Below are 26,131 nucleotides of genomic sequence, written 5' to 3'. Positions count from 1 at the left end.
GTTCTAATCCTTTCAGAATATTCCCATAATATACTATACGATACATCAGATGGTTGAAACGATGGATGATGCTTCCTTATTACCATAATATTATACCACATACTCATACAAATCAAACTTTGGAAAATAAGAACTAAAGATCAACGCATAGTGATGCTTATAATACACGCGAACAGGGTAGGACATGAAATGATTTCTATGGTGATGATGATACCATGATTGGCGGTATTTTATAACGACAAGAATAAAGATGATCATTGGGGAAGATAAAAAAGACGACTTTATTAAAGAAGAATATAGTTGGAAAAGAATTATTTCAGCAGTGCAGCCAATGGAAAAGTGAAGAAAGAAAAAAAAATGGGATGGATTTTTGGATTTTACAGCCAAAATTTTCAAACTCCTCAGCTAAATTTTGGCTGTAAAAAAATATTGTCGAGGGATCATCAGGCATTTTTTGGAAAAATCGATGAAATCCTTTGGTATTTATTTACACTATTAGGTGGCATGGTAAGCCATAAAATGATATTAGATGATATTTGACTACTTTTTTGAGAAGAATCCAATGGTAGTCGTTTTATTGGATGATGATCATTATTGGATGAGGGATGACGATAGTGACATTTCATTTTTTAATTTACTCTATAAATGGGAAGATAAGATAGACATCGTTATTAAGATAAATGGAAGAAAACGATCTCATCTATCTTCAATCCAAACTTGATATGATGATGATGATTTTTGAGCAAGAAATAAAAAAAAAAAGATTGCTCTCCCGCTTGAATGCAGGATGAACAAATAGGGGAGATATTTTTACAGCCAACGACATAAAGTATTTTGCATCAGTATGAATGAGAGATATTAGGATGCAACTTGATGATCCTGGTTGAATTGTAGTGATATGTCATGATGAATGATGATGATGATGATGATGATGATGATTTATCACTATCATTTTACTAACACATAATACATTAATAATAAAAAGGTATTGTAGAAATAAAATAAATAAAAAAATATGATGTTTATTAAAATCTATAGGAAGGCAGCATGAATAATAGTGTATATAGTAAAAAAAAAAAAAAAAATGGAAGTGGATGATAAATAACTATAACAAGACATATAAAAAAAAAGAAATAGATAAATGAAGAAAAGAATGGAGAAGTAAGCATAAGAAAAAGAGCTATATACAAACATAATTTTTTTTTAAAAAAAAAAAAGAAGAAGAAGGGAAGAAACTATACTATCAAAGTAAAGAACATATATATACTAAAAAAAAAAAATCATGATTTCACACAAGTTTTTCTATTTTTGCGTTTCAAAGAAGAACAGCCAACAATGACACCATCTTCGGACCATCTTTGATGACGACTAAGAGCATCTTGTCGAGCAAAAGACTTGAGACAAAACAAACATACAAAGGGTTTAACACCTAAATGTAATTTGGCATGTCGATTACGATCATGTTGACGAGCAAATGTCTTTGGACAATGAGGACAATCAAATGGCTTTTCATTGGTATGAGTACGTCGATGTGATTTCAAATTGTAAGGTCGTGTAAATGTTTTTTCGCATCCAGGAAAATCACATCGATAAGCGGAAGGGGCACGTTTTTTCGTTGTTGTTTGAGATGATTGTTCTGGAGTGATCATCTTTGTTGTTGTTGTGTTATGACCGAAATCTAAACTTCGCATCTGATCAGCATAAGGAACTGGTTTCTTTTTATTGGATCTCTTTTTGTTATTGATTGAGGAGACCGGCTCTTCATCATGTTGTTGTTGTTGTTGATAATAAAGATTGATTTCAGAAGGACCTGCCATTTGAAGATGAGTGGAAAGAGGAGGTGAAGCTAATTGACCAATAGGATCAACCAAACTGGTAGACAAAGTTTCCGGATACATACAAGGTTGAATTGTAGGTTGTGGTGATACTTGCTGATGATGATCCATTGGAGGTACAACAGATGGATGATTGATTTGTTGTTGTGGTGGAGGAGTAGAAATGACAAGAGGATTGCAATCAAAAGCATTCAAATCATAAAAAGGATCTAATAACCAATCATGTTGTTGATGAGGAGATACATCAGCGTCACTAGTCATATTGTTGTTGTTGTTGTCGTTGTTGTTAATAGAAGGATAATAAAGTTGATGATCTTGTTCTTGAGGTGTCAATGTATAAGATAATTGTTGTTGTTGATGATGATGCATTGAAAAATCTTCTTGAAATAAGGAAGAAGAAGGTGAACTAAGAGGACTAGAAAATGTAGGTGAAGGTTCTTGTTGTTCTTGAGGTTGATAATAAAATGATGTTTCCAATAATAAATGCTGATAATCTATTGTTTGTTTGTATTGTTCCAAATGAACTTGATGATTCATGACTATAAAGAAGAATGAAAATTAAGAAGAAGAAAAAAAAAATCAAAATACAAATTGACATTGTGTATTTATATTGAACTTACTTCTGTCACACTTTAACAATTCTATAAAAATAATATCGACGCGCCACACTCCTCATTCACAAAATGCATGATTGAAATAAAAATAAAATAGAAAGAAATGTGTTACAGAACAAAATAAACTTTATTTGTACTATTTTTCGATATCCGCCGATCACTGGTAAGGTGAAAATATAAAAATAGACTCTTGTCATACGCACACATAAAATATAATATTTGCACGCGCGCGCCACTTTTTGTAAAAAAAAAAAATTTGGGATTTTTATTAAAGTTGATCTAATTCCATATTGATATCATTGCATAATATTACTTTGTTGGTAAAATTATCACTATCATGCGCTAATCTAATTTCATCCTCATCCTTCTTGTCATCACATCTCGATCTTTGATCCAATAGCCAATTCCAATATTCACTTTCCAATAAACGTTGTTCCATTCCATTCAGCATTTTAAAAGCTGCCAATAGTTCATATCTTGATATAGCTAATTGTTCTCTTGTATATGTCAATTCTGCTGCAATCAAACGATGTCTAATATTGAACCATCGATAATAATCCCATCCACCAATGTCCGACCGTGAATGCTTGAAGATTTCATATGCACTACCAACAAAAAAAAAAAAAAAATGAATATCTATATACCTAAAAATTGATAGATACTATTACCTAGAATTATATCGATTGATTTCAGTATCTTTTCCATTCACTAAAGGTTCAAGATCTGTAAGATGTACTGCACGCCATGATATATTGCCCATAGAATTGGTTGTTGACAATGATCTGGTTCTTCCAGTAAACCACGTGATGTTGACGAGTAAAAAAAGCAGCGCCACTCCCATAAAACCAGCAAGCCAGCGGGGGCTGAGTAGGGTATCACGATAAAGAATGTTCGATGTAGCTAACTTTCCTTTCTGTCTTGTGTCACCATGAATTGCTGTTGTTAAAGGTGATTGTTGCTTCGCCGCCACTTGATCTTCTTCCTGGATTCCAGTCAATCTCTCTTTTTGTGTCATTTGTTGTTTATTTGCACTACCGCTGACGTTTGCTTTTCCTTGTAATGCCGATGCTTCTTGTTCAACAATGGGGATCAATGAAGTAATTGTTTCAGACATTCCTTTTACTGCTGCACGGTTCACCATCCCTAATATGTAAACAATAATTGTTTAATTAATCCATCCCTTATTTTTTTTTAAAAAAAAAAAGAAATCCCTACCTTTCATCATGATGCTCTTCAACCATTTGACACCAAAGCTACACACAAGTCGACAGGAATTGATACTAGTAAAAGTGATACAGAGTTTGATCATTGGAATAAATGCATCCGCATATGGTAATGTAGGAGTTTTGGTCGTGATCATCATAACATAACATCTAAAATCAGCGCGTGTGACAAAAAAAAAAAAAAAAAAAAGACAACCTTGTTAGTTAAACTGTTAATATATCTTTTTCTTCTTTCTTTTTTCATTACGATCCATGTTGTTGCTGTAATATTTCTTGAGTTTCAATCACATCGGCATCCTTTGTTTTAGCTACAATGAATAATAAATTGTTAACGTCGCTTGAAGAAAAAACAAAAAAATCAGTCATACTTACACATTGGATTTGGCATGGTATAGTTCAATGTCCTTTCATTTGTTCCGGTTTTTGTTTGTTCCCAATTTGAAGCATTTGGAACTAATATAATATGAAGAAAAGAAAAAAAAAAGTCATGAGTATCATTCATAAAAATAAAAAAGGAGTCATTTCAAATTACCAGAGTTCCCTTTTGCCTTGTTTAATTGTTCCCAACATCTTGTACTAACCAAGAATTCATATATTGTGCGAACATTTGCCGGTACTTCAACATCGATTTCCACTTTTTCTAAATGATCATCACAATTGCAACCAACAGGACCTTCAGGGATTTGTATTGCTGATGATGATGGTATTGTTGCTGCCATGTTGTCAAGCTGTTGTTGTTTCTTTTGATCCAACAAGTTGTCATCAGTTGTCTCGTCTGGTGTAGGTGTTGCACTGATCATTGATTTTGCTTTCATTTTCTCCAACTTGCTATTTCTTCTAATAAACTTGTGTGTTTTGGATTTGGCGATCTCAGCTTCATTGGCGGCTTCCATAGCTGCAGTCAATGCACCGGCTGCAGGAGACGCATTCCGATAACGTTCCAAGGATAACTCTACTGCATTGATACCACTATTATCAGATAATGAAGAGGAGGCCGATGATGAGGATTGGGATTTCGACTCTTCACTACCACTTGCATAACCAACTATTGCTTGTTGCTCCGATGTCAGTCGTGATTGTGCTTGTACAGTGAGTGGTGTTACCGCAGCATTGGATGCACTAATGGTAGTGACGTGGCTGGTGGGTGTTTTTGCTTTAAGTTTTCCAATAGTCGTGCAACGTAAAATGTCGAATAAGGTTTGATCATCCAATTTCTATAAATAAAAAGAGCACATTGAGAACATATATGTATATATATTCTTCTTTCGTTTTATTCCACAATTATATTACCTCTGTTCGCTTTGCATTTTCAGTGGCTACACGGATTCTTTCTGCAATCAATTCAGCAGCATTCAACCAAAGTCCAAAACAAAAGACGCTTGATGGGTTTTGTTTGGTTTCAATATACATCAATTTGCCTTGAGAATTTGCTGATAATACCTTTTCCAAACGGATTGTCTTAATGCTGTTAAAGGGTATAACAATCTACATATTCAAAAAGAGAGAGAAAGAGATTTAAAAAGTGACATGAATTCTCTTTTTTTTTTTTTCCTACTTACAGCGTTGACACAAGTCATCATTCGACAACTATAAAACCATAACTTTGTTTGAGTCACATAAACAGTTCCTGTATATCCCTTTCCATCGTTGAAGCTATTGTTCTTATTCTGATATTTCTGATCTTCATCCTGAGCGGTATTGTTTTCATCCTTATTGTCAGTGGCATCAGTATTGGTTTGGCGATAAAGTGATGCAGAAAAAACTATGGTGACACAAAAACAAATAAGTCTCATCTTTTTACCATTGGTGATGTCTAATTTTCTTTTTGGGACTTACTATCAAGTACAGTTTCCCTTTTTGGCACATTTTCGAAGTATCGTCGTAATTCACGTTGTCCAGCGATCAAATCATCAGAATAATTATTCAAAGTTACTTTGGGAGCTTCTAATTCCATCTTGTTGGGCCATATAACCAATGCATCAGGTTCCTGGCTATTACTTGATTTCAAAATCCATTCATCCGTTGCAGTCGAGCTAGCATCAGCAGAGGCAGATGATAATGCACTGATTCCTGATATTAGCCATGGCATGGACCAAGAAGAAGCAGTTGACGTACTTGGTTGTCGGCGTGGAATAATAGATGATTCTTGCTGTTCATTTGTTGACTTGTCATCTGTTGTTGTGGAGGAAGGCTGATGAGAGGGAAGATCAACGGTTGAGGATTCCTTGTTATCGTTATCGGTAGTAGAGGTTGTTGAGGAAGAAGAACTTGTAGTGGTATCAGTAGAAGTGACTGTTGACTTGATGAAGCTTGATCCTTCCTTAAGCATCAAAGTAATGATTGCCGATATAGTGGAGACATCATTTGCTAAATAATCCGTTGCTTGCGGGCTTGAAGTGATAGTTGCAGGTGGGCCAGTTATTGGGGGTATCAATGGCGGTGAAGATGATAAAGTGATTAAAATATGTGATTTATCATCCAATGGTTTTCGAATAGATGTATTTGCTTTTGGAGATAACAAAGCACGAGGAATGATGTCAGTAGAAGATTTGTTGAGATGTTGATCCTTTCCATAAAAATCCTTTGCCCTTTCGATAGCCCATAACCATTGCTGCATATCTAGTTCCGTTTCAGCTTGTAAGAAGAAAGAGCTAGAAAAAAAAATACAATAGATAGAAGGTCAATTTTTTTTTTTTCGTCATTCTCGATGTTCTATTTTTTTTTTTTTGACTTACGTGCTTGACCCATTGACTTGGAAGCAAAATCGTCTATCAATATCAATAAAGATCCGACATTCACAAGAGGCATCGATAGGAATTCGATCGTTGATAGTGATTGTACCCCTTGATTTATTAACAGTAGATATTGTACATTGACCAAACCATCCATCCTTTAAGAAAAACCATCGTCTAACCCAAGAATAGCGAGAAGGTTTTCCCACAGTAATACGACTAAATAAATAACCTTGTTTGACATGACGACTAATGATGGAAGACTTTTCATCATTGGAAGATGTTGAAGTTAGTGAGATATTACTTGCCATTCTAGTATCGATATCAGAGGAGTCTGCTTGAGTGGTATGATCATCGTATAAAGAATCAAATGTAGAAGAGTTGGATATAGCTACCAGCTGATCATTATTAGAAGTGGAATAACGTTTGAGTGAGCGATGTGGTCTGATTTTCCGAATATATGCATCTTCCAAAGCGCGAGTTGATTTTTCAATACGATCAAGCTGATAACTACAAGTTTCTTTGCTCTACATAAAAATAAAAATAAAAAAAAAGAGATATTAATAATAATAAAAAAAAAACTTCTTTTTTTTTTTTTTACTTCTTGTAACCATTGTCGCCAACCAGGAATCATGGTACGTGCGGAGTTTTGAGATTGAAGAGATTGATCCAGGTGATCCAAATGATCAGTAAGAGAACCAGAAAAACATTCCACCAAGGTATGTTCAATTTTGGTCTTGAGAGTAATCAGTTGCATAAAATAAGTTCCACTTGCACGAATATAGGATTTTTGTACATCAAACATTTGAAACGCATCTTCCCTAAGAGAGCTTGGTTCTTTTTGTTTGCTGAGATTGCTGTAACGAAACAAATGGTTTTCATATTTATCTAAAGTTTTTTCAAATGTTTTCCGCATATCCTAACGATCATCCCATACAAATAATCCAAAATAAGATAAATATATGATGAGTATTGTTGTGTTCAAGCAGGAACTAAATATGACCATATATGCAATTTCCTTTTTTTTTTAAGTAAAAAATAAAAAATAAAAAATTTACCTTAAACTCTTTGAGTTCAGTCTTGAGTAATTCTTGTAATGGTTGTAATAGTGTTTCATTCAAGTCGTTCACCTAGAATTAAAAGAAAAAAAAAATATTCATGTTTAATAGAAGTCGTTTTCTTTTTTTTTTTTTTTTTAATTTTTGTTTCATCCTCATTATTACCAATTTCACTTTTGCTGACAAGCTGCTTTCTAAAGCGCCACTAAAAGCATGAATAACGATCCCTGCTACTTGAGAATCTATAAAATTATTTTTAAGTCAAAATAGAATTTATTTTTATTTCAATTTACCAATAGAAGCCAAGTTCATCTTGTTCGAGTCAAGTTGTTTGAATAAATGACTAGTTTGTGTATTCACCTCTAAAAAAGAAAAAGAAAAAAAAAAGAAAAAAAAGTAAATGAATAATACTATTAAAATATAATATCATAACTTACTTGTCAATGCATCAATATAAGACTTCAAAACACGTATAAAGCCTTCTAGCCATTTTTCAAATAGATCTACTTGATCTTCCAAATGTTGAACATTAGATCGAAACACTGGAGAATCCACAATGACATCTTGTAAAGTAAGGATATGAGTAGGATAAGATATAAGTGGTGGACGATTGGTAATAATACTTGTCATATATAATGAAGATAATAGATATATATAAAATACCGAAAGTGGAAAAAAAAAGAAAGGGGGTAGGAAGGAGAAAAATGATATAGTGAGAAAAAGAAAAGAAAGGGAGAAAGAAGAAGAAAAAAAAAAAAAAAGAGGGAAAAGAAAAAAAGAATAAAAAAAAAATCTCATTGAAAGATACCCAGCCCAATGGGCATGAAATCTATATTCAGCCAATGATCTTTGAAGACACATTATAATCAACAAAATTCTGATATTTATTTAAAAAGAGGAATCGATACTAATTTAAATGTGAATAAACTAAAACCCATGAAAGAAACTCAATATACACACACATATATATATGTGTATATATATATATATATAAAACATGGAAGAGTTTCACTAGAGAACCAAAGGTTTTAAGCAAGTAACTTTTGGAGAGTACCATCTTTATTAGCAGCTTGAACCTTATCATTACCACCAATATGTTTTTGAGCAACAAATACATTAGGAACAGTACGTTGACCAGTCTTTGTCAAAAGATAATCTTGAATAGCAGCACCATCCTCTAAAAAAAAAATATATATATATAACGCGTCAAGTTTCTTGGTTTCTTATTTATAGTTTTCACTTACGTCGTTCATCAAGTTCAATAACCACTACAGTAACACCGAGTTGCTTGAAAAGATCTTTGGTAGCAGTACAGTAAGGGCAATAAGACTTGGAGAAGATCACAACCTATCAAATACAGATATTATTAGTCATCAGTTTGCTTGTCTATATACCGTGTTTTTACTTTGTTGTTTTTGATAAGTTCTTCAACGATTTCAGCAGGACTGGACATGATATATATAATATATGATTGAAACAAAAAAGAAAAGAAAAAAACAAAGAAGTAAAAGAAAGGAAAAAAAAAATATAGTAAAATTTTATTTTAAGCTTATACAAAAAAAGTTTCAAATCACGTCATACGCAGAAGTTGACAAACGTATCTCCGGTCCATACATTAAAAAAAAAAAAGGCATAAACATGTTCAAAGAATGTATTTTTCTTCATTATTGACAAAAATATACAAAAGGATGAAATAAAAAGAATGAATAAGGAAGGGAAAAAATAACTAAATATCAATAACGACTTCTACCACGGAAACTATATCTATTACCACCACCACCGCCACTACTACGACGTCGATCAAACCGGTTTCCATTGCCACGTTGCATAGGTTTAGGGCCCATATAAATAGCCACATCCAAGAAATCACCAATCAAGAATTTACAGTCATCCAAAGTTTTCATCTGATCGGGAGTTTCTTCAGCATTTACCACACGTCCAATATCAGTATGTTCATACCTTCCTGTACGAACATCAAGATAGACTAATCGAAAGGCAATACGAGCATCAACATGACGAGCTTCTGGTACCACTTCTTGAAGAAGTAATGCAAGTTCACCTAATGTAGCATCTTTCCTATTAGTTCATACAAAAATAAAAATAAAAAGTGAGTTTATATACGTATTTACTTAATATGATCTTACCAAGTATATAATTGTATTTCGTCTTCTACTGGTTGACGAGTAATTTGATAATCATATGGTCTATAAAATATAACAATATTTGAATTTAACTTGTTCTTATTATTTTGATTCAATAACTACTTACTTGTGATGACTACCTATTTTACTATATACTTTCAATAGAAATGGACAAACCTATCATATTGAGAAGTGAAAAAAAGGCGCGTCAGTTGAAAGAATATATTCAAAATGTTTGCTTTCTTTTACCTTTTCCCGATCAATAGTAATGGCTGGAGGAACAGACATCCTATAACAATTAAATGCACAAAAGAAAAAAAAAGTTGATCTTTTTTTTTTTCTTTTGAAGAACAAAGAAAAGAATTGCACAGAAAAGAAACAAAGATAAATTTATTTCAACCCCGCAAGGGTTCTAGCTTGGCTTGATGATATGAAAAAAAAAAATAGGAATACACTACATGAAAAAAAGAATATTAGGAGGAAAGAACTATAAATACGCAGAGACAATAAAAAAAAGAAGAAAATACAAAACTAAATAAAAAAAAAGTGAGAATGATGACGATGACAATGATAATAAGAATAAGAATAAGAATAATAATAATAATAACAAATAAGAATACTAAAAATGATGAAGATTATGATGATGATGATAAAAGGAATAAGATAATATAATAAAACAAAGGAGAAAGTTCAAGAAGAAGATTCAGATACAATTTTTTCGGCCATCATAGCAACAATAGCAGCACCAACGATACGAGAATGTTTAACAATACCAACAGATAATTTGGAAGCTACTTCATCTGGAATCAATTCCTTCAAAGTTGTGCATACACGAGGATGAAATGATGGATAATCTTCATATATACCACCAGTAATAGCTACACCGAAATAAAAAAAAAAAATCAGTTCCGTTCTTTTCTTTTTTTTTTTTTTTTTTTTTTGTTATTTTATCATCACTTACATATAGCACATCCATCATCATTTGGCCCTAAACCCACATCAGACATTGCCATATGTTGTACCACAGCAGCAATGGCAGTACCAACCAATATGGCAGCCCTTGTTCCAATTAATTCACAAACTTTCTTCACAATTTCTCTATCGGCTAAAGACGTTCTTGTCAAATTCATCATATCTTCCAAGATAATCCTAGTATCATCCAGTTCCGGAGATTGGTCCACTTCACACACATACATGTAACTAGTATCGAAACCATAAGGTGTATTCAGCATAGGTGATGATTCGCCACGAAACAGTAAATCCCGATCAACAAGATATGTCAAAATGATGCGTACAATTTCACCCAAAAATACACCAGTCGTCATCTTTTCAAATACATGGAATTGTGGATTAATAGATTCACGATCCAATTTCCGATCAAACCAGGTACAAGGTAAGGTTCGCCTTGAAGAGCCAAAATTTCCCCATTCTGTATTGATAATCATTTCTGACTCGATAGTAGCAGTATTGTGTATTTTCAATTTGGTGACTTTTCGAGTTTTGTCGTAATAAGCGCAATTTGTCCCTAAACTATGTACAATACCTATTCGTGTAGAAGGATGTTGATAGGCATGAGCTAGTAATGTACAAACAGCATCTACATATATATAAAGGTAAAATGAAATAAAGTTTAGCGTGTGTGAATATTTCCGATTTTTCTCTTTTTCTTTTTTTTTTTTTTTTTTTTTTTTTTTTGTATAATATAATAAATAATACGTACCATTTGCGATAGCTACAATCTTGATTGGTAAAGATTTGAGTCGGACCCTTTCATGCATCAGTTGTACGATATCTACACCCACACCATTCGGATAACTAAATCCATAACCTAAAGATAAGATTTTCCCTTTGTCTAAACCAGTTTGTTTGATAGCAAATCCAAAAGAGACAGCCATAGGATACACTAATCGATCTTGAGTACCCACGCGCGTCAAGAAATCAGAAACACATTCAACAATGTAATCTACTAACACTGTAAAATCATCTCCGCTTGATAGATCTTGAGGAATCTTGTATTGATATTGATTGATCGCTAATTTGCCTTGTTCCCCTTTCAATTTGACTTGACACGCGTATATATCCATTCCAGCTACTTCTAATGCTAAATATGTACCTTTTTCACCACCAGTCGGATGTCCTAATAATAATAATAATAATAATTAAAAAATTGGATGAATCAACATTATGTATGAAACACAAGAATATATGATATTTCTATTACCAGTAACAAAAGTAGGAATCATATTAAGGTCACTTGAACGGTCATCTAGTAATCCAGCTTTTAGTTCCTTGTCAAAGTAATCCACAATTTGTAATAAAGTTGGTTTGTCCAAACGAAACATTTGCTGTAATTCCATCATGACTAATTGTTGTTGTTCGTTACCATGAATAAGATGATCTGAATATTGCGTTGAAGTCGTTGGTGGTGGAGAATAAGACGGCTGTTCGTATGTGCAAGAAGTATCCATAGGAGAATCATAATCTGTTGTTGAATACATGGTCTATTAAAATAAGACGTCGATGAAAGGGCGTATATGACGACTAAAAGATATCGGGAATGGTGTAAAAAAAAAAGGATGAATGTTGGGGGTATGGTTGTATATGAAACAATAGATAAATGAATTGACCAATTATTGAAAAAGTGATAGTGCTGATAATAAGTGGTGGAAGAACTAGTTATACAAGAAGAAGAAGAAGAAGAAGAAGAAGAAGAAGAAGAAAGGAGAAAGCGAAAAGAAGGAAGAAAGGGAAAGAAAGACGAAAAAAAAAGAAAAAGTACAAAGTGTGGGGAAACGAAAAAAAAAAAAAAAGTAAAAGAAAAACCGAGTAAAATAAAATTTTCAGTGTGGGCAATCAAGGAAAGAGCGGGAATTTTTTTTCCATCTTTCAAAAAAAAAAAAGTTGGATGTTTGAAGACATGTTTGATCAGCTGATCTATTGGCTGATAAAGCGGAAATGGGATTGAGCTTTGGCTTTGAACTTTTCATTAAAACAATATTATATACAAAAAACATGGAGAAAAAAAAAAGGTATTTGTCGATAATAGATCATTAAAGATTGGCACCACCAAAAAAAAAAAAAAAAACATTTCTGTTGTACACGGGAATTCACATAAGAGAACACAGCAGGTCACCTTCCTTATAAAGATCATAGTAACTGCAAATCAAATACAAAAAAGGGAAATCAAGGAAGGATTATAAAAAAAAATATTTTATTGAAAAAAAAAAGATAAATAAAATAACATAAAAAACAATAATTGGACGTTAGAATATACAATGATTGATATATCTAAGGGTGAATCTTTTCATCCTGTTCTTCATCTTCTTTTGTCCATAGATCCGTATGCTTGACTAATATCACTGCAAGAAGAGCAGTACCAGATGCGACAGCAGCTATATATTATAATAAATAAAAATATTAATCATCATCATTATCATCATTATTTTTTTTGTCTTACCAAATATATAAATTTTGTCCAACGATTGAACAGCTACTGTTTGAACTTGTATTCTGACTGAACGAGGTAATGCCTTGATCATGTTGATATTCCGAAGCGTCAAATGTAAATGAAGTTTGTCCATCAAATCTTTGAGACCACGGGTAATGTTGAACCGAAATAATGTTGCTGAAATACTAATTCCCACTGCACCACCTAGAACACGGAAGAACTGTCCATGTGAAGTTGCCAAAGAAAGACTAATCAAGACCACAAAAAAAAAAAAGATGGATTGAGTATATATATATATATATATATATATATATGTATATAAAGATCCCTTACTCTTCTTCAGGTGAAGCAGCTTGACCTGCCACAACAAAGGATTGTTTGCATAAACCTACACCCAATCCCAGGATAGCCAAGAATACATATTGATGAACAACATTGGAATCCACAGTAGATGTTGCTAATAAGGCAGAACCAATCATGGCAAAAGTACAACCGGACCAAAGATAAATACGATAATAACCAGTCTTCGTAATCAAAATTCCAGAAATCAAACCAGCTATCACGGCTGATAAGAAGAACGGTAGAAGTTCCAAGGCAGATTGTACAGCAGAATCACCTCGTACAATTTGATAATGAAGAGGAACAAAATATAAGATAGCATAATCAGTTGCACTACCAGCAAATTGAGCAATAAGGATAGCCATAGAAGAGACAGAAGTCACCAAGCGACGAGGTAATACCGGATTATGTTTGATGACGAATATTTCTGATAAGACAAATAATACAAGAGCAAATCCTCCAACACTAAAGAGAATCAAGACCAAAGGCGTGCTCCAAGAACCTTGTTCACCACCAGTTTGTAAAGCCACTAGCATACATATCGCACCTGGCATGAGCAACACAAGACTACCATAATCTACTCGACGAAGTTGTACTGATAAAGGTAATGTGGAGGACCGATGATGTAAATACATATCACGTCTAAAGAAGAAGACAATAATTACAATTGCCGCCAGTCTATCATTGTTCAAAAAAAAAAAAAAATTGTAAAGTAGGAGAAAGAAAGAGATAGAAAAGGAAAAATGGAGAATGAGAATTGTTGATGCGGAATTAAAAAAAGTCCCTTTTGGGAGGTTAAATCCACTTACCCAATAAAGACATTCATAAAAAATGACCACCTATACAATAACAAAAAAAGGAAACATGGTAAAAATCAAATCATCTGCTTTTAATGATCATCTTTTTTTTTTTTTTCTATATATCTATATTTACCTCCATAAATTGGCATCAGCAAATGCACCACCAATTAAAGGACCTGCAACAGTGGCTGTACCAAGAGCAACACCCAAAATACCTTGATACTTGGCTGATTTCAAAAAAAAAAAAAAAAAAAAAAAAAAGAATCATTTATTCAATTGATGTCCAAATTAGGATGTATTTCTTTCTTACCTCTATCTCGTACAGTTACAACATCCGTCACAATGATTAACACTACAGTGATAAGACCAGCACCACCAATACCTTGAACAGCTATTACAAACATTATTATAATATGTTGATGATCAAAATGTATACATATATATTTATATAAATGATTCTTACCTCTAGACATGATTAACATAAACATACTAGTGGATAAACCACATAGAATACTACCTATCAAGAAGATGGTAATAGCAATCAAATAAACAATCTTATGACCACTAAAATATAATAAATTCAATAAATACATGATCATATAAAGTGATGAATATATATATATGATGACTTACATAATATCAGCAAATATGCCATACATTGGTTGGAATCCACTCATTGTCAATAGATAAGATGAACCAACCCAACCAATATCGTTCGTAGCATTGAATTCAGCAGAAATTTGTCCTAAAGCAGTGATGACGATGGTTTGATCTAAGGCAGCCATAAAAAACCCAAGAATCAAGCTATGATGATGATGATGAGTTAAAATCTATAGTAAATCTTTTGAATTTCTTACCCAGAAAATACTAACGCAAATCGTAAGTTTGATACTCTTGGTTGACTGATTAATCCAATTTGTGATTTATCCTCTTCACTTGACTTGTCATTTTCAAATTTTGCTTCAGGATCCATTGTATATATTATGTAAATTTTTTAAAGGGAAACAAAAGATATATTCTATCTATCTATTTATCTATTTATTTATCTATCTAATCAACTATATATGTATATCACAAACAAGGATGACAAAAAGAAAAAGAAAAAGATGAGATCTGTTCTAATTTTTTTTGACAGCAGAATTTTTTCTTTATATATAAAAAAAAAAAGAGACAAAAAAAGAGTAGGGAGCTCTAATGAATTTTTCACTTGCTCATTTTGAGGATCTGAGACCGCTTTTGGGATGATATTAAAGTATGTAGCGTTGAATCTTTAATTCTTCTTGATCAAAAAAAAAAAAAAAAAAAAAAAAAAAAAAAAAAAGTGTTATCAAAGAGAGAAAAGTTATCAGGGGAATCATCATCATCATCATCGTTTATCTCGTCCCTTTAACTTTTTTATGGTATTCTTTTATTGTGGTATGACTTGAGAATTCAATTAGTTATTTTGTTGGCGCCATACTCTTCTTTCGTACACAGCGATATATATATATATATATATATAGATATAGCCGTCACTTTTATCACTATTTTTGTATCTTTTCCTCTCACTCAAACTGAAAAGGGATATAGATTAATTTCTAGTCTCGGAAATGTACTAGGGGTTTACAGCTTATTGATTCATCCTTCGTCGTTCTTAAGTAATCTAGACCTTCTTCATATTTTGTGGTACGAGGTCAATTCGATCCCTTTTTTTTTTTTTTTTTTTTTCTTGCAAAGGATCACTCGTCCTAGTGTTTTCAATCAGATCATCATGTGTGATCATAATAACCTTCTTTAGGAAGGATCATCCGCTCCTTATATATATCTTGTGCATATACATATTACATTACGATATATCTTTTTTTCTCTTTTTATTTCTAATCTATTTCCTTGTTGCTATCTCTCAAACTCTGTGTCATCAATCATCATTATCTCTATAGTTAAATCATCCATATATCTCTAGTCTTTGTTTAGCCTTTTGAATTGAATGATGTTTAGTAGAAACACACTCGCACACATGCTCACAGACGTCGATCTTCGATTTAGGAATGTTTAGCATATCGTCCCCCTATTCTTTCACGGGCCTCGTTCTTACCGATTCCCCCTTTCTTTTAGGTTTTTTTTTTTTATTATTATTATTATTCTTCTTTTGATCGTTGTTTGGCTGAAGAAAAGAACTGTAGATCTTTTTTTTTTTTATTGAAATAAAGATAGCGGGAATTCCGACTTGGATTTATGATGTAAACTTAAAAATAAGGTATCGCAAACTCATTTTTTTATTTGGATCAATGCAAATTGGTAGGAAAAACCAGTAAATCGTCAAAAACCAATCATCTTTGGCATCATCCTGATATTCAGTGAAAGTATACTTTTGTTACATGATGATGCTAAAGAAAGAAATAAAAGAAAGTACAACATCCAGGCAGAAATAAGATGAATCAAAGAAAAGTGAAAGTGGCTTTTCATTTTCAAGCTGTGTGTGGATAGGCCAATTGTCACTCTGAGCTTTTTCTTTTTTTTACTTTCCGCCTTTCACTTTTTTTTTTTTCTTTTTTGATGCTTCTTTACTTTTTCTTTGTCTCTTCTCCTTACTTTTTTTTTTCATTAGTATGACAAGAACGAATCAAAAGGCTCGAAGAAGAAGTAAACTTAAAAAACCAGTACAAGAAGCTAGTACTGCGAAATCCAACACCAAAGTGAAACAAGAAACAAAGAAGAGAAAGCGCAATGGCAACGATAACCAAAACACTGACAACGTAAAGAAACGCAAACCAGACAAGCAAACAAAGCAAGTCAAAAAAGAGGAAATAAAGAAAAAGAGAAAGAACAAGAGAAAATTGAAACGTGTAAAGAAAATGGCTCAATCTAAAGAACAATCCGACCAACCTATTGTTATATCTGACGATGACGATAACGATAACGACGACGACGACGACGACGACGACGACAATTCTTTACTTGATTCTTCCAATACTCTCGACAAACCTATTGAAATATCCGACGATGAATCTGAAGTAGAAGAAGGTGAACTACAGGATGACCAGGTTATTGTTTCTCCAGAATCTCGACAGGGTAAGTAGTCTTCTTCTTAGGTTGGAGAAACAAATTAAGTTTTTTTTATTTTATTTTTTAATAGATATGGAGGAGGATTATATTGCACTTGGATCGGATGAAAATGATAAATCAGGGCAATTAGATGAAGACGAACGACCGTATCATTATCCTTGGTGGGAGCAAACAACTGATAATACCATGGCAAGGTAATTAAAAAAAAAAAAAGGTGATTATAGGAAAATCAATGATCTAATTATACTTTAGTTTCCAAGCTGAAATCGAGGATTTTGTCAACTTCCTTCAACCAACCCAAGAAGAAATCAATATACGACACTATTTGATTCACAAAATTCGATACCATATTCGCCAACGCTGGAGTGATGCCAAAGTACATGTATTTGGAAGTTTCAAAACTAATACCTTTCTTCCTGACAGGTAATAAGAATAAGAAAAAAAAAAAAGGCAAAGAGTTTAATAATGATTTTTTTACTTTATATATAGTGACATGGATTTGATGGTAGAATTACCTGGCTATCCAACAAGTTCTGATTTATATACTGTAGCAAGTGTACTTTATCAAGCTAAAGTGTCTAAACGCTATCCGACTGTGATTGGCAAAGCAACGGTAATATATATAATAGAAAGAGAAAACAAGGATATCTGACTGGACTTATGTCATTTAAATAGGTACCTGTCGTTAAGTTTGAAGAAAGATTGACGGGACTGAAGGTGGATATTATCCTCAATTCTTTTGGTGGTGTAGATTGTGCAACCTATGTCTCAAGGAAACTGTCAGAATATCCTGGTGCAAGACAATTGACATTGATCATCAAACATATTGTGGCTCTTCGAGAAGTAAATGAAGTATATACCGGTGGCATAGGTGGATTTGGTGTTGTTTGTATGGTGATCAGCTTTTTACAGGTAAAAAAAAAAAAAAAAAAAAAAAAAAAGTGATATATAGAGAAATAGATTGATAAAAAAGAAACTTAACATTTCTCTTCTGAGTAGATGCATCCAATGGTCGCTTCTGGCACAATCGATCCTCAAAAAAATCTAGGAACACTATTATTGGACTTTTTACAACTTTATGGGATTCATTTTGCAGTGGGAAAGGTGGCTATTTCTGTAAGTCATAAAGGGAAATACTATCCAAAGGTAAAGTAACAAAAAAAAAAAAAAAAAAAAAAGAATGGTAGTTTTAACTAAACCTATTTTAGATGACCAATTGCTTGCGACAAGGTAAACCAGTATTTTCTATTGAAGATCCTTTAGACGCCAAGAACGATATTGGAGTCAAATCATTCAATGCGCTAACAGTGGTCAAAGTCTTCCGAAGAGCATATGTGGATATGACAAACAGAGCATACGCCATGCTACGATCAACACAACCCAAAAAAGAGTGCTTATTGACCTATATAGGCTATATTCCTGAATCCATGATCCAACAACGTAATATCATCGCACAAGCTTATGATGAACAACTTTGGCAAGATGATCCTGCTGCTGATTCCTTTGTTTGGCCCACCTAATCTAGCTTTATGTATATATTTATCGTCTTTTTTTATTTCCCCATCCATTCCAATCTGTATATGCAATAAAAATAATATGTATCATCATTTTCATCATCATCAACAACGATAACAGCAGATTTATTTTAATCCTAATTTGTTTCATACATTGAAAATATACAAATAATAAAATAATCAAAAAAAAACAGGAGCTATCTATCTAGTATTTATCACTATCTACGAATCATCATCTCCCATATCAAGAAGAAGGATCAATAACAATCCATGTCCCCATTCCCCGATCCAGTGTCTGTATATAGAATTCCCTTAGTGATGCCATTGCCGTTTCTTCACGTTGGATACGTACCAAGTTCTTCTTCCGTTTGCCCTTGATCCAATCATCTTCTAATTTCTGTTCCTGTTGAATCGCATGGAATGAAGAGGATCCCCTGAGCACAGAACTGTCCGGTCTCGTGGATGTGTTCTTGTCTGTCGTAGGAAGAGATTTCCGCGGAATCAATTGAAATGAGCTACCGATTTGTTGTAGATTAAAAAGTCGAGATGATGGCTGATCATCTGTCATTCGTTTCCATCCTTGTCGTTGTTCTTCAAGTAAGGTTTCCTTTGCTGTAAATCTATATTGAGGAATATGGTGAGTCCATTTTCGTTCCTTTCTTTTCCCTTCATTCCTTCTCTCTCTCTTTTTTTTTTTTTACGTACATTTTCTTGCCTTTGGACGATGGCATATCGTTCCCATTTTGCATTTTGGATGATGATGATGACGATGATGATGATGATGATGATGATGTCGTTGATACTTTTCCTTTAGGTTCTTGCTTGATAGACTTAGAAAGAGGCGATTCTTGCAATAACGGTGATCCAACAGGTTCCGGAGTGATGTTAACAGTACCCCAAGCTGATTTTTTGATGGTATCGGTGTAGTTCGTTGATGCTGCCATTGCTAATTCTTGCTGATACAATTTCCTTTTTTCCTTCTGAGAAAGCTTTTTGTTTGAACTACTAGGAATCTATTGTAGTAAATAAAAAAAAAAAAAAAAAAAAAAAAAAAAACCTTAGTATACTAGTAGGTTCCTCTTCCCTCTTTCTGCTGTTTACCTTGGACACAAGTGGTATCGGTGAAGCAAGATCAGCTATTTCCTTTTCCATTACATCTCGGAGTGATAACTTGATATTCTGACTTGATGATCTATCATAATGATAATAAAGGTGAATATGACTATATAAACCCAATAAAAATAATTATTATATTAAACTTACTCAGCTTGATCAGATCCCCATATGGTAGATGGAGCACTGGAAGGAGAAGGAAGTATTTCTTTGTCTTTCCTCTTGTTCTTTTTTGGTGTCTTTGGCTGTTTCGACTTGGATTCCATGTTATTAACTGTTTCTACTGCCGTTGTTGTTGCTGTTGTTGTTGCTGTTGGTACTGGTGACGATGTGGTAGGGACCTCAGATTGACTCGTCGTCATTATTGTTGTTACTGGCTTGATCGTTTCCAAATATTCTACGTAACCTGTTGTAATTGGCATTTCTTCATGAGTCCACGTAAATAATGTCATGAGAAGATCATCATCGTCATTGCCATCATGATTATCGTCCATTGCCGTATTTGGTAAACGTTGAACCTGTCGTAATGCAGCTTGTTGATGTACACATACAAATTCTTCCAAGTTCTGTATAAGATCAAGTGAGAGATTTTCAAGTAAGCTATAAATAGACAGAAAAAAAAATAATCAGTATATAAAGCAGAAAGTTTATGTTTGTTTGTTTTGTTCTTTTACCCAGCAATCACAAATGAAGACATGTTAACTAGAATCAAGGCGAGACAGGCACGTTCCAAGGAAGTTGCCAGATAAAGATGAGAGTATTCCAAAATCATCACGGTGTTACGTAAATTGATCATTGGTATGAGAGCACGTTCACATAAAATCTTAAGTCCAGGAAGTAAGAATTCATCAGCAGCACACAAGAGATCCAGTAAAAAAGTGACCATTTGTTCAGTAGTTTCCATAGTAGTTTCAGGTATCAATAGTTCATTTTCAGATTGAGGGTCGGCATATATATAATTCACTAAACTAGCCATTATGTTTGTAGAACGATGATCTAAATTTACTTGCACATGTCGTTGTCCTGTATCATCATATTGTCGTCGTCCATCCAACCAAGTTGTCTTTGGATCGAAGAGGCATGCAAAGAACGAACACCTTTGTCGAAGTATAATTTCGTCACATATCATCTTCCCATCCTTTAGAATCAATTCTACATCGCCACAGTATTGTCGTCGCTGATCAACGATGTCATCATCCATTTTTGTCGTCATCATACCCACGATATCTGTCGCCAAAGACGGTGAAGGTGTTGGAAGATAAGTCGATTTCACGGTATCATGCAATACAGTTAATCCAAATATAGCGGACAATTGAATCAAATCGTATCGAATATCTTGAAGATCAGGTTGCTGTTGAGTAATAAAGTATTGACAGAGAGCTGGGATTTTCCGAGTTGTAAAATAAGTAATTGTATCACCATAAATATATTCCAACAGTATAAAAAAGGATAAGAGATGACACCCTTCTACAATGATATTGAGATTATGATCTGGATTTGTTGATGATGACGATGCTTTTGAAACAGTAAATTGGATATGACCTGCTGTTTTCGTGAATGGTATGATCAAATTGTTTTCATTGATTGGACCGAAGAGAGGGTTTTTTCGTTGTTTGTTGCGTCGACAATCCAGTATACAAAGGTGAGCAAAGATCGGTTTGCCTTGGACCCAGAACAATACATCCAGTGTTGGGTCGTTTGGATATTCCATTTTTTTCCATATTGTATTCAAAAGATCTTCCACTTTTGTCCCATAAATTTTATGTATCTGTTGTTCTTGTTGATAAATAGTATCATCATTATCGCTATTATTGTCAAGTTCCCCAGTTGATGCATGATCTTTGTATAGAGCCAAGAGTGCTTCTGCTTTCTTTTTTTCCAATTGTTCCAATTGCTTATCCAAAGTCGATGAAATTGCCAAACAAGGTAAAGATCGTATCAAGTCCAATGCCAAGGTAGTTGTTGGTGGTGGAGGTAGAGATAATTGATATTCGGATCGAATTGCTGCATAAGCGCCATTTGGATTTGCACATACAGAGATACATCGTTGAAGTTGAGGGATACAATGAAACTTGAATTTGCCTTCTCGTGTAGTTTCTTTTGCAATATCTCCAGTATAGACACTACCTGAAGAAGTACATATGATAATGTTGCCGTCTTGTCCAATACTTGCATCCACAGCCATCATATCTGATCGAGATGCCGTCCAAATTCGTCGAGGAGTGCTGACAATAACCTGTCGTTGTTTGGATTTTCCTTCAGATTGTTTATCATTCATTGTTGCTGCTGGTTTACATGTCCAAACGTATACGTCGCCAGCGTTTGATATGGCCCCGGTATAAATAGTACTACTTGATATCAACTTGATGATATGGTTGCTGATCGGTGAGTGTACAGTAATATTGCTAGGAAACCGCCTTGTCGTAAATCTATTTAAAATAAACATATAGAAAATAGTAATGTGTTCATCAGATATATTATAGGATTATTATTATTTTCTATGAAGGTCACTTACATGACTTTTTGAGTTTCATAATTGGCCAGTAATACAACATCATGATTTTCAAAAAGGATAGTGGTAGCATAATCCTATAGAAAAGAAATCAAAACTTAAATAATCATCATTCTTCCTTGATTCATCACTTACAGTTGCAACAACTTGACAAATAGGAGTTGAGTAAACCACTTTACGTGGAATAACCTGACGTCGTTCATTCCCTAAATAATGATAACCTTTATGTAAAAATAAAACACGATTAGTTTCATCATTTGATTGATTTTTTTTTATGATTCTTTTATTTGCCTACCTAGTTGTCCTTGATTGTAACCAAATGTAAATAGTTCTGTTGAAGTGTATGCAACAGAATGAACTTTGGAAGCCGCCACACCAATGATTGGTTGTTTTCTAATGTTGGGTGCTTGAATTTTACGAGGATTGAGTTGCATTGAGTAACCATCATCTCGATCTTCAGTATCGTAACCTAAGTAAATAAAGAAGAAAGGAGAAGAAAAAAAAAGGATAAGATATACGTTCTTTTAAATTATTATTATTATTATTATTATTATTATTATTTTACCTAATTGTCCATAATCGTTATTACCAAAAGTAATGACACTTCCACTAAGTGTTACAGCAATAGTATGATCCCTTCCTACGGCGACATCCACAATTTGTTCAGACCATCGTACAGGTACAGGAGCTAATTGAGCATCAGTGTCCTTTCCCGTGCCAAGGCGACCTCCTCTTCCAAAACCACAGATAAATAGGTTATGTATAGGTTCACTTGTCAAAATGGCCATATGGAACTTTGACATATGTACAGATTTGATAACATAAGGAGGTTGACGTAGAATATTATTGACCGTCTTCAAGGATTCCAAGTTCACTCGCTCTGGTCTTGATCTATTTTCCGTGTCGAGATGGCCTAAGATATAAGTTGTATTCATTCCCCATGTGTATAAATCCGTGCCGCCTTGTTCAAAATGCTGATGATTGGTGGATACGTTGTTGTTCTCCATGCACGTTTGATAAAGCGTATCCGTGATTGGTGAATTCACTTTCCGAGGTTTAGGTTGAGAATCCATGATAGTTGTGTTGAATAGTTCTAAAGCATTGTAACCTTCCCAATCCTATAAATTTATGTATATAGTAAACATTAAGTTTCAACAAAACACAACAAAAACAAATCTTTGATAGTAATCCCTACTTTTTTTTTTTACCTTGATATTCAGATCTAGATCATCCCTTTTCATAAGCATCCATACTATTTCCATACGTCCCAAGTAAAGTGCCCTAGAATAATAAATATATTAAAAAAAAAAAAAGATAAGTTATTAGTAACTTCTCACTAAAATAAATGATAATAAAAGTGTAACTGTCAAATAAATGCACTTACCTATGTAAAGGAGTCCAACCGTTTTCAAGATCACGTTTGTTGATATTGACATGGGAACATTCTATCAAGAGTTTAGCTATTTCAATTCGATTCCAAGTGATGGCGTAATGTAAAGCAGACTTGCCCTTGGTTGACCTTCGATTAAGATTATAATGCTTTTGGTTGGTGGTTTTCAGATAAGGTATAAGCCATGCCTGAGTGTCCTTGTTCATGGCTGTTGTTGCCTGAGAAGAGACAGAGAGGTTGATCAAGTATTGTACAAGTTCTACATTGTTAAGTTTAATAGCTTTGAATATCGATATCATGGAATGACATAAAAATAAGGTGGAAGAAAAAAAAAAAAGAAAAAGAAAAAAAAAAGAGATAGAGACATTTTATTGAGACAAAAAAAAAAAGCGGAGAACAAAAAAACTAATCTAGCACCTCACAAATTGCTTAAAGAAGTATTTTGATACAACTATTTCACTAAGGTATTATTTGTTTCCAAATAATTCATTACTGCTTCATAGGCTGAAAATTGAATAGCACCACCTAATATAAAAAATATAGTATTAAAATATTTGATAGAATAATAATGGATGATATAATTGTACCTGTTGATACACGTAAGATTCGAAGCCATGAACCACGGAAGAAAGATGAAAATCCTTCATTCTTTACCATACTGGAGATACAATGCCATGTATTTCGATATAGTTTTCCATCATCCTGCATTCTATAATATATATATGAATAAGTATATAATAATAATAATAATATTCATACCTTGTCTTAACTACATCTGGTGGAGAATTGAGTACACCTACTAGAACATTAGCTAAACCACCACTGACCATATGTTTCCAAGGACTAAGAGGTTGTGTTGGATCTTTGGATGTCTTTTCAAAAAACGACTTGATTTCGGTGTAACCTGAGAACTTGACCAACAAACCTAAAACCAGAAATTAGGGCTGTATGCATAAAAAAACATTTTTTTTATTATTCTTTTACCCCATGATTGCCGTACAACTGTTGCTGCTAACCCACTATATAAAGCTAGAAATCTAAAAAAAAAAAAAAAAAAAAAAAAAAAAAAAAAGAAGAAAAAAGAAACATTCAGATCAATTATATCACTACAATATATATATATAGTTACCCTTCAGTACGTATAATAGAGGTTGCTGTATTGATTAACCCATGATATTTTCGTTCGTGAGCTGCATTCATGAGATCCGTTTGTTGTCTCACCTTTATCATTTCCAATGGAGTCACTACACAAAGGATTGAAAGAATAGATATTCATTTTTTTTCCTTTTTTTTTTCCTTATTTGATTTATTTACCTAATGTGACAGCTTGAGTAATTCCGGTACATATCTATGAAATAAATCATTTGAATGAATACAATTTTTTTTTTTTTTTTTGGTAATTACTTACACCAGCCAATCCTGCAGAACTATGAGCTGGGATCAAAGTTCCTTCCATTTTTTCAAATATTGGTTTGTAAAAAGCAAGACCTATATACTGTAATGAAATTCTTGGTCCAACAATACACAAAACAGGAGCAGTTCCTCTATAAAAAGCTAAACAAACATATTCATTATTAAAACTAAAAACATCAGTATGATGTATATTGATTTCTATATAGGAAGAATAGTACCTAAGAATCCTTCTTCTTTCATAACTTGACGAAACGCGTGAAGTATGCCTTGTTGATAATGAGACGCCACTCGGACAGACTACATAAGTTTCGTAGATAGGATATAAATAATTTGAATAATATTTTTGAATACTTAGTTTAATATACCTGGTATCTTGTTTTCACAACGTCGGAGGGCTAACGAATATATGAAATATCTGAATTAATATATATCTTGTTTATAAAAGAATGATATCCTTTCCAATATTTATAAATTTCACTCTTATTAAACATACCTGCATAATAAGGATTTCCAATGAACCAGCCATCAATCCTGCTGTTGCTGCATTCTAAAGATATACCAAAAAAAAAAAAAAAAAAAAAAAGAATGAATGAATGAATTTGAGAAGAAGAAAAAAGAGGAAGGAGTAGTAGGGTGAGCATGAGTGACTCTGTAGTCCTTACCACTAAACTTTTCTTAGGCTTTAGTTTATCAGAGTCAGTCATTCCAAAGGTATTCTATGTAGATATGTACAAGGTAAAGAAAAGAAAAGTCAAAAAAGAAAAAGAAAAGTCAAAAAGGAACAGCATTGAAAAAAATCTATGTCGGGATGTGAAACCAAACCTTAAAAGGAACCGAAAGCCAATCAATGCAAGCAAACTTGAAATGACATGTATCCAATCATCCACATTAGATATCCATCATACAATACCAAGATCATCATCATTTAGCCATTCAACCTTATTGTAGTGTTTG

The 26,131-nt window shown here is 33.2% G+C and overlaps 10 protein-coding genes across 10 annotated transcripts; 1 reads left to right on the top strand and 9 right to left on the bottom strand.

Annotated features, from left to right (window-relative positions):
- Positions 1-1,126: 1,126 nt before the first annotated feature.
- Positions 1,127-1,766, bottom strand: BX664DRAFT_339430 (uncharacterized protein). The gene has a single exon (XM_051546628.1). It carries the CDS (start codon positions 1,689-1,691, stop codon positions 1,281-1,283), a length of 411 nt encoding a protein of 136 aa, XP_051397586.1. The 5' UTR covers positions 1,692-1,766; the 3' UTR covers positions 1,127-1,280.
- Positions 1,767-3,113: 1,347 nt separating this feature from the next.
- BX664DRAFT_267811 (uncharacterized protein) lies at positions 3,114-6,877 on the bottom strand (the record flags this gene model as incomplete). The annotated part of the gene is made up of 12 exons (XM_051540964.1): positions 3,114-3,592; positions 3,665-3,822; positions 3,920-3,980; positions 4,045-4,125; positions 4,205-4,480; positions 4,640-4,886; positions 4,963-5,157; positions 5,232-5,353; positions 5,509-5,705; positions 5,973-6,323; positions 6,408-6,667; positions 6,800-6,877. Coding segments are annotated over 12 exons (2,505 nt in total), but the record flags the coding sequence as incomplete, so codon positions are not given.
- Positions 6,878-7,646: 769 nt separating this feature from the next.
- BX664DRAFT_186199 (uncharacterized protein) lies at positions 7,647-8,219 on the bottom strand. Its single transcript, XM_051540039.1, has 2 exons — positions 7,900-8,219; positions 7,647-7,824 (listed from the first exon to the last, which is right to left on the bottom strand). The coding sequence occupies exons 1-2, from the start codon at positions 8,090-8,092 to the stop codon at positions 7,742-7,744; spliced, it is 276 nt and encodes a 91-aa protein (XP_051397584.1). The 5' UTR covers positions 8,093-8,219; the 3' UTR covers positions 7,647-7,741.
- A 271-nt stretch (positions 8,220-8,490) lies between these two features.
- BX664DRAFT_267920 (glutaredoxin) lies at positions 8,491-8,915 on the bottom strand (the record flags this gene model as incomplete). Its single annotated transcript, XM_051540970.1, has 3 exons — positions 8,491-8,639; positions 8,707-8,809; positions 8,868-8,915. The coding sequence occupies 3 exons, from the start codon at positions 8,913-8,915 to the stop codon at positions 8,491-8,493; spliced, it is 300 nt and encodes a 99-aa protein (XP_051397583.1).
- A 136-nt stretch (positions 8,916-9,051) lies between these two features.
- On the bottom strand, positions 9,052-9,964 carry BX664DRAFT_186168 (Sin3 associated polypeptide p18-domain-containing protein). The gene is made up of 4 exons (XM_051540038.1): positions 9,853-9,964; positions 9,731-9,780; positions 9,607-9,666; positions 9,052-9,538 (listed from the first exon to the last, which is right to left on the bottom strand). Exons 1-4 carry the CDS (start codon positions 9,889-9,891, stop codon positions 9,196-9,198), a joined length of 492 nt encoding a protein of 163 aa, XP_051397582.1. The 5' UTR covers positions 9,892-9,964; the 3' UTR covers positions 9,052-9,195.
- Positions 9,965-10,556: 592 nt separating this feature from the next.
- Positions 10,557-12,071, bottom strand: BX664DRAFT_267498 (uncharacterized protein; the record flags this gene model as incomplete). The annotated part of the gene is made up of 3 exons (XM_051540953.1): positions 10,557-11,200; positions 11,324-11,740; positions 11,825-12,071. The coding sequence occupies 3 exons, from the start codon at positions 12,069-12,071 to the stop codon at positions 10,557-10,559; spliced, it is 1,308 nt and encodes a 435-aa protein (XP_051397581.1).
- A 790-nt stretch (positions 12,072-12,861) lies between these two features.
- On the bottom strand, positions 12,862-15,163 carry BX664DRAFT_388050 (major facilitator superfamily domain-containing protein; the record flags this gene model as incomplete). Its single annotated transcript, XM_051549435.1, has 9 exons — positions 12,862-12,995; positions 13,061-13,299; positions 13,385-14,068; positions 14,200-14,229; positions 14,324-14,417; positions 14,501-14,581; positions 14,654-14,754; positions 14,824-14,994; positions 15,048-15,163. The coding sequence occupies 9 exons, from the start codon at positions 15,161-15,163 to the stop codon at positions 12,892-12,894; spliced, it is 1,620 nt and encodes a 539-aa protein (XP_051397580.1). The 3' UTR covers positions 12,862-12,891.
- A 1,575-nt stretch (positions 15,164-16,738) lies between these two features.
- Positions 16,739-18,880, top strand: BX664DRAFT_339421 (uncharacterized protein). The gene is made up of 6 exons (XM_051546627.1): positions 16,739-17,429; positions 17,488-17,658; positions 17,725-17,848; positions 17,911-18,147; positions 18,235-18,381; positions 18,444-18,880. The coding sequence occupies exons 1-6, from the start codon at positions 17,206-17,208 to the stop codon at positions 18,753-18,755; spliced, it is 1,215 nt and encodes a 404-aa protein (XP_051397579.1). The 5' UTR covers positions 16,739-17,205; the 3' UTR covers positions 18,756-18,880.
- Positions 18,841-24,081, bottom strand: BX664DRAFT_301429 (uncharacterized protein). Its single transcript, XM_051542385.1, has 11 exons — positions 23,759-24,081; positions 23,583-23,655; positions 22,940-23,492; positions 22,670-22,843; positions 22,510-22,595; positions 22,378-22,451; positions 20,537-22,291; positions 20,013-20,462; positions 19,851-19,941; positions 19,455-19,762; positions 18,841-19,369 (listed from the first exon to the last, which is right to left on the bottom strand). Exons 1-11 carry the CDS (start codon positions 24,061-24,063, stop codon positions 18,994-18,996), a joined length of 4,245 nt encoding a protein of 1,414 aa, XP_051397578.1. The 5' UTR covers positions 24,064-24,081; the 3' UTR covers positions 18,841-18,993.
- A 24-nt stretch (positions 24,082-24,105) lies between these two features.
- Positions 24,106-25,912, bottom strand: BX664DRAFT_339416 (mitochondrial carrier domain-containing protein). The gene is made up of 11 exons (XM_051546626.1): positions 25,840-25,912; positions 25,671-25,724; positions 25,543-25,572; positions 25,396-25,474; positions 25,173-25,318; positions 25,079-25,112; positions 24,894-25,008; positions 24,749-24,801; positions 24,524-24,689; positions 24,352-24,473; positions 24,106-24,289 (listed from the first exon to the last, which is right to left on the bottom strand). Exons 1-11 carry the CDS (start codon positions 25,879-25,881, stop codon positions 24,216-24,218), a joined length of 915 nt encoding a protein of 304 aa, XP_051397577.1. The 5' UTR covers positions 25,882-25,912; the 3' UTR covers positions 24,106-24,215.
- Positions 25,913-26,131: the final 219 nt, after the last annotated feature.

The sequence above is a fragment of the Halteromyces radiatus genome (genome assembly GCF_025201355.1).
Source record: "Halteromyces radiatus strain CBS 162.75 chromosome Unknown BX664scaffold_7, whole genome shotgun sequence".
Taxonomy (NCBI): Eukaryota; Fungi; Mucoromycota; class Mucoromycetes; order Mucorales; family Cunninghamellaceae; genus Halteromyces; species Halteromyces radiatus.
This window is presented reverse-complemented; position numbering and strand designations above follow the sequence as displayed.

Excerpts from the sequence above, each read along its gene's own strand:
- BX664DRAFT_301429 (XM_051542385.1), bottom strand. The coding sequence starts at position 24,063 with ATGATATCGATATTCAAAGCTATTAAACTTAACAATGTAGAACTTGTA. Across the intron at positions 23,493-23,582 it reads ATCTAGATCTGAATATCAAG|GATTGGGAAGGTTACAATGC; the intron begins GTAAAAAAAAAA and ends ATAAATTTATAG. Across the intron at positions 20,463-20,536 it reads TCTTCATTTGTGATTGCTGG|CTTACTTGAAAATCTCTCAC; the intron begins GTAAAAGAACAA and ends GTCTATTTATAG.
- BX664DRAFT_339416 (XM_051546626.1), bottom strand. The coding sequence starts at position 25,881 with ATGACTGACTCTGATAAACTAAAGCCTAAGAAAAGTTTAGTG. Across the intron at positions 25,573-25,670 it reads TGGAAATCCTTATTATGCAG|CCCTCCGACGTTGTGAAAAC; the intron begins GTATGTTTAATA and ends TATATTCGTTAG. Across the intron at positions 24,802-24,893 it reads TCTATTATACGTACTGAAGG|ATTTCTAGCTTTATATAGTG; the intron begins GTAACTATATAT and ends TTTTTTTTTTAG.
- BX664DRAFT_339430 (XM_051546628.1), bottom strand. The coding sequence starts at position 1,691 with ATGCGAAGTTTAGATTTCGGTCATAACACAACAACAACAAAGATGATC.
- BX664DRAFT_186168 (XM_051540038.1), bottom strand. The coding sequence starts at position 9,891 with ATGTCTGTTCCTCCAGCCATTACTATTGATCGGGAAAAG. Across the intron at positions 9,781-9,852 it reads TTACTATTGATCGGGAAAAG|GTTTGTCCATTTCTATTGAA; the intron begins GTAAAAGAAAGC and ends TCAATATGATAG. Across the intron at positions 9,539-9,606 it reads GAAATACAATTATATACTTG|GAAAGATGCTACATTAGGTG; the intron begins GTAAGATCATAT and ends ATGAACTAATAG.
- BX664DRAFT_339421 (XM_051546627.1), top strand. The coding sequence starts at position 17,206 with ATGACCAGGTTATTGTTTCTCCAGAATCTCGACAGGGTAAGTAGTCTT. Across the intron at positions 17,659-17,724 it reads AATACCTTTCTTCCTGACAG|TGACATGGATTTGATGGTAG; the intron begins GTAATAAGAATA and ends CTTTATATATAG. Across the intron at positions 17,849-17,910 it reads CTGTGATTGGCAAAGCAACG|GTACCTGTCGTTAAGTTTGA; the intron begins GTAATATATATA and ends TCATTTAAATAG.
- BX664DRAFT_186199 (XM_051540039.1), bottom strand. The coding sequence starts at position 8,092 with ATGACAAGTATTATTACCAATCGTCCACCACTTATATCTTATCCTACT. Across the intron at positions 7,825-7,899 it reads TTATATTGATGCATTGACAA|AGGTGAATACACAAACTAGT; the intron begins GTAAGTTATGAT and ends TTTCTTTTTTAG.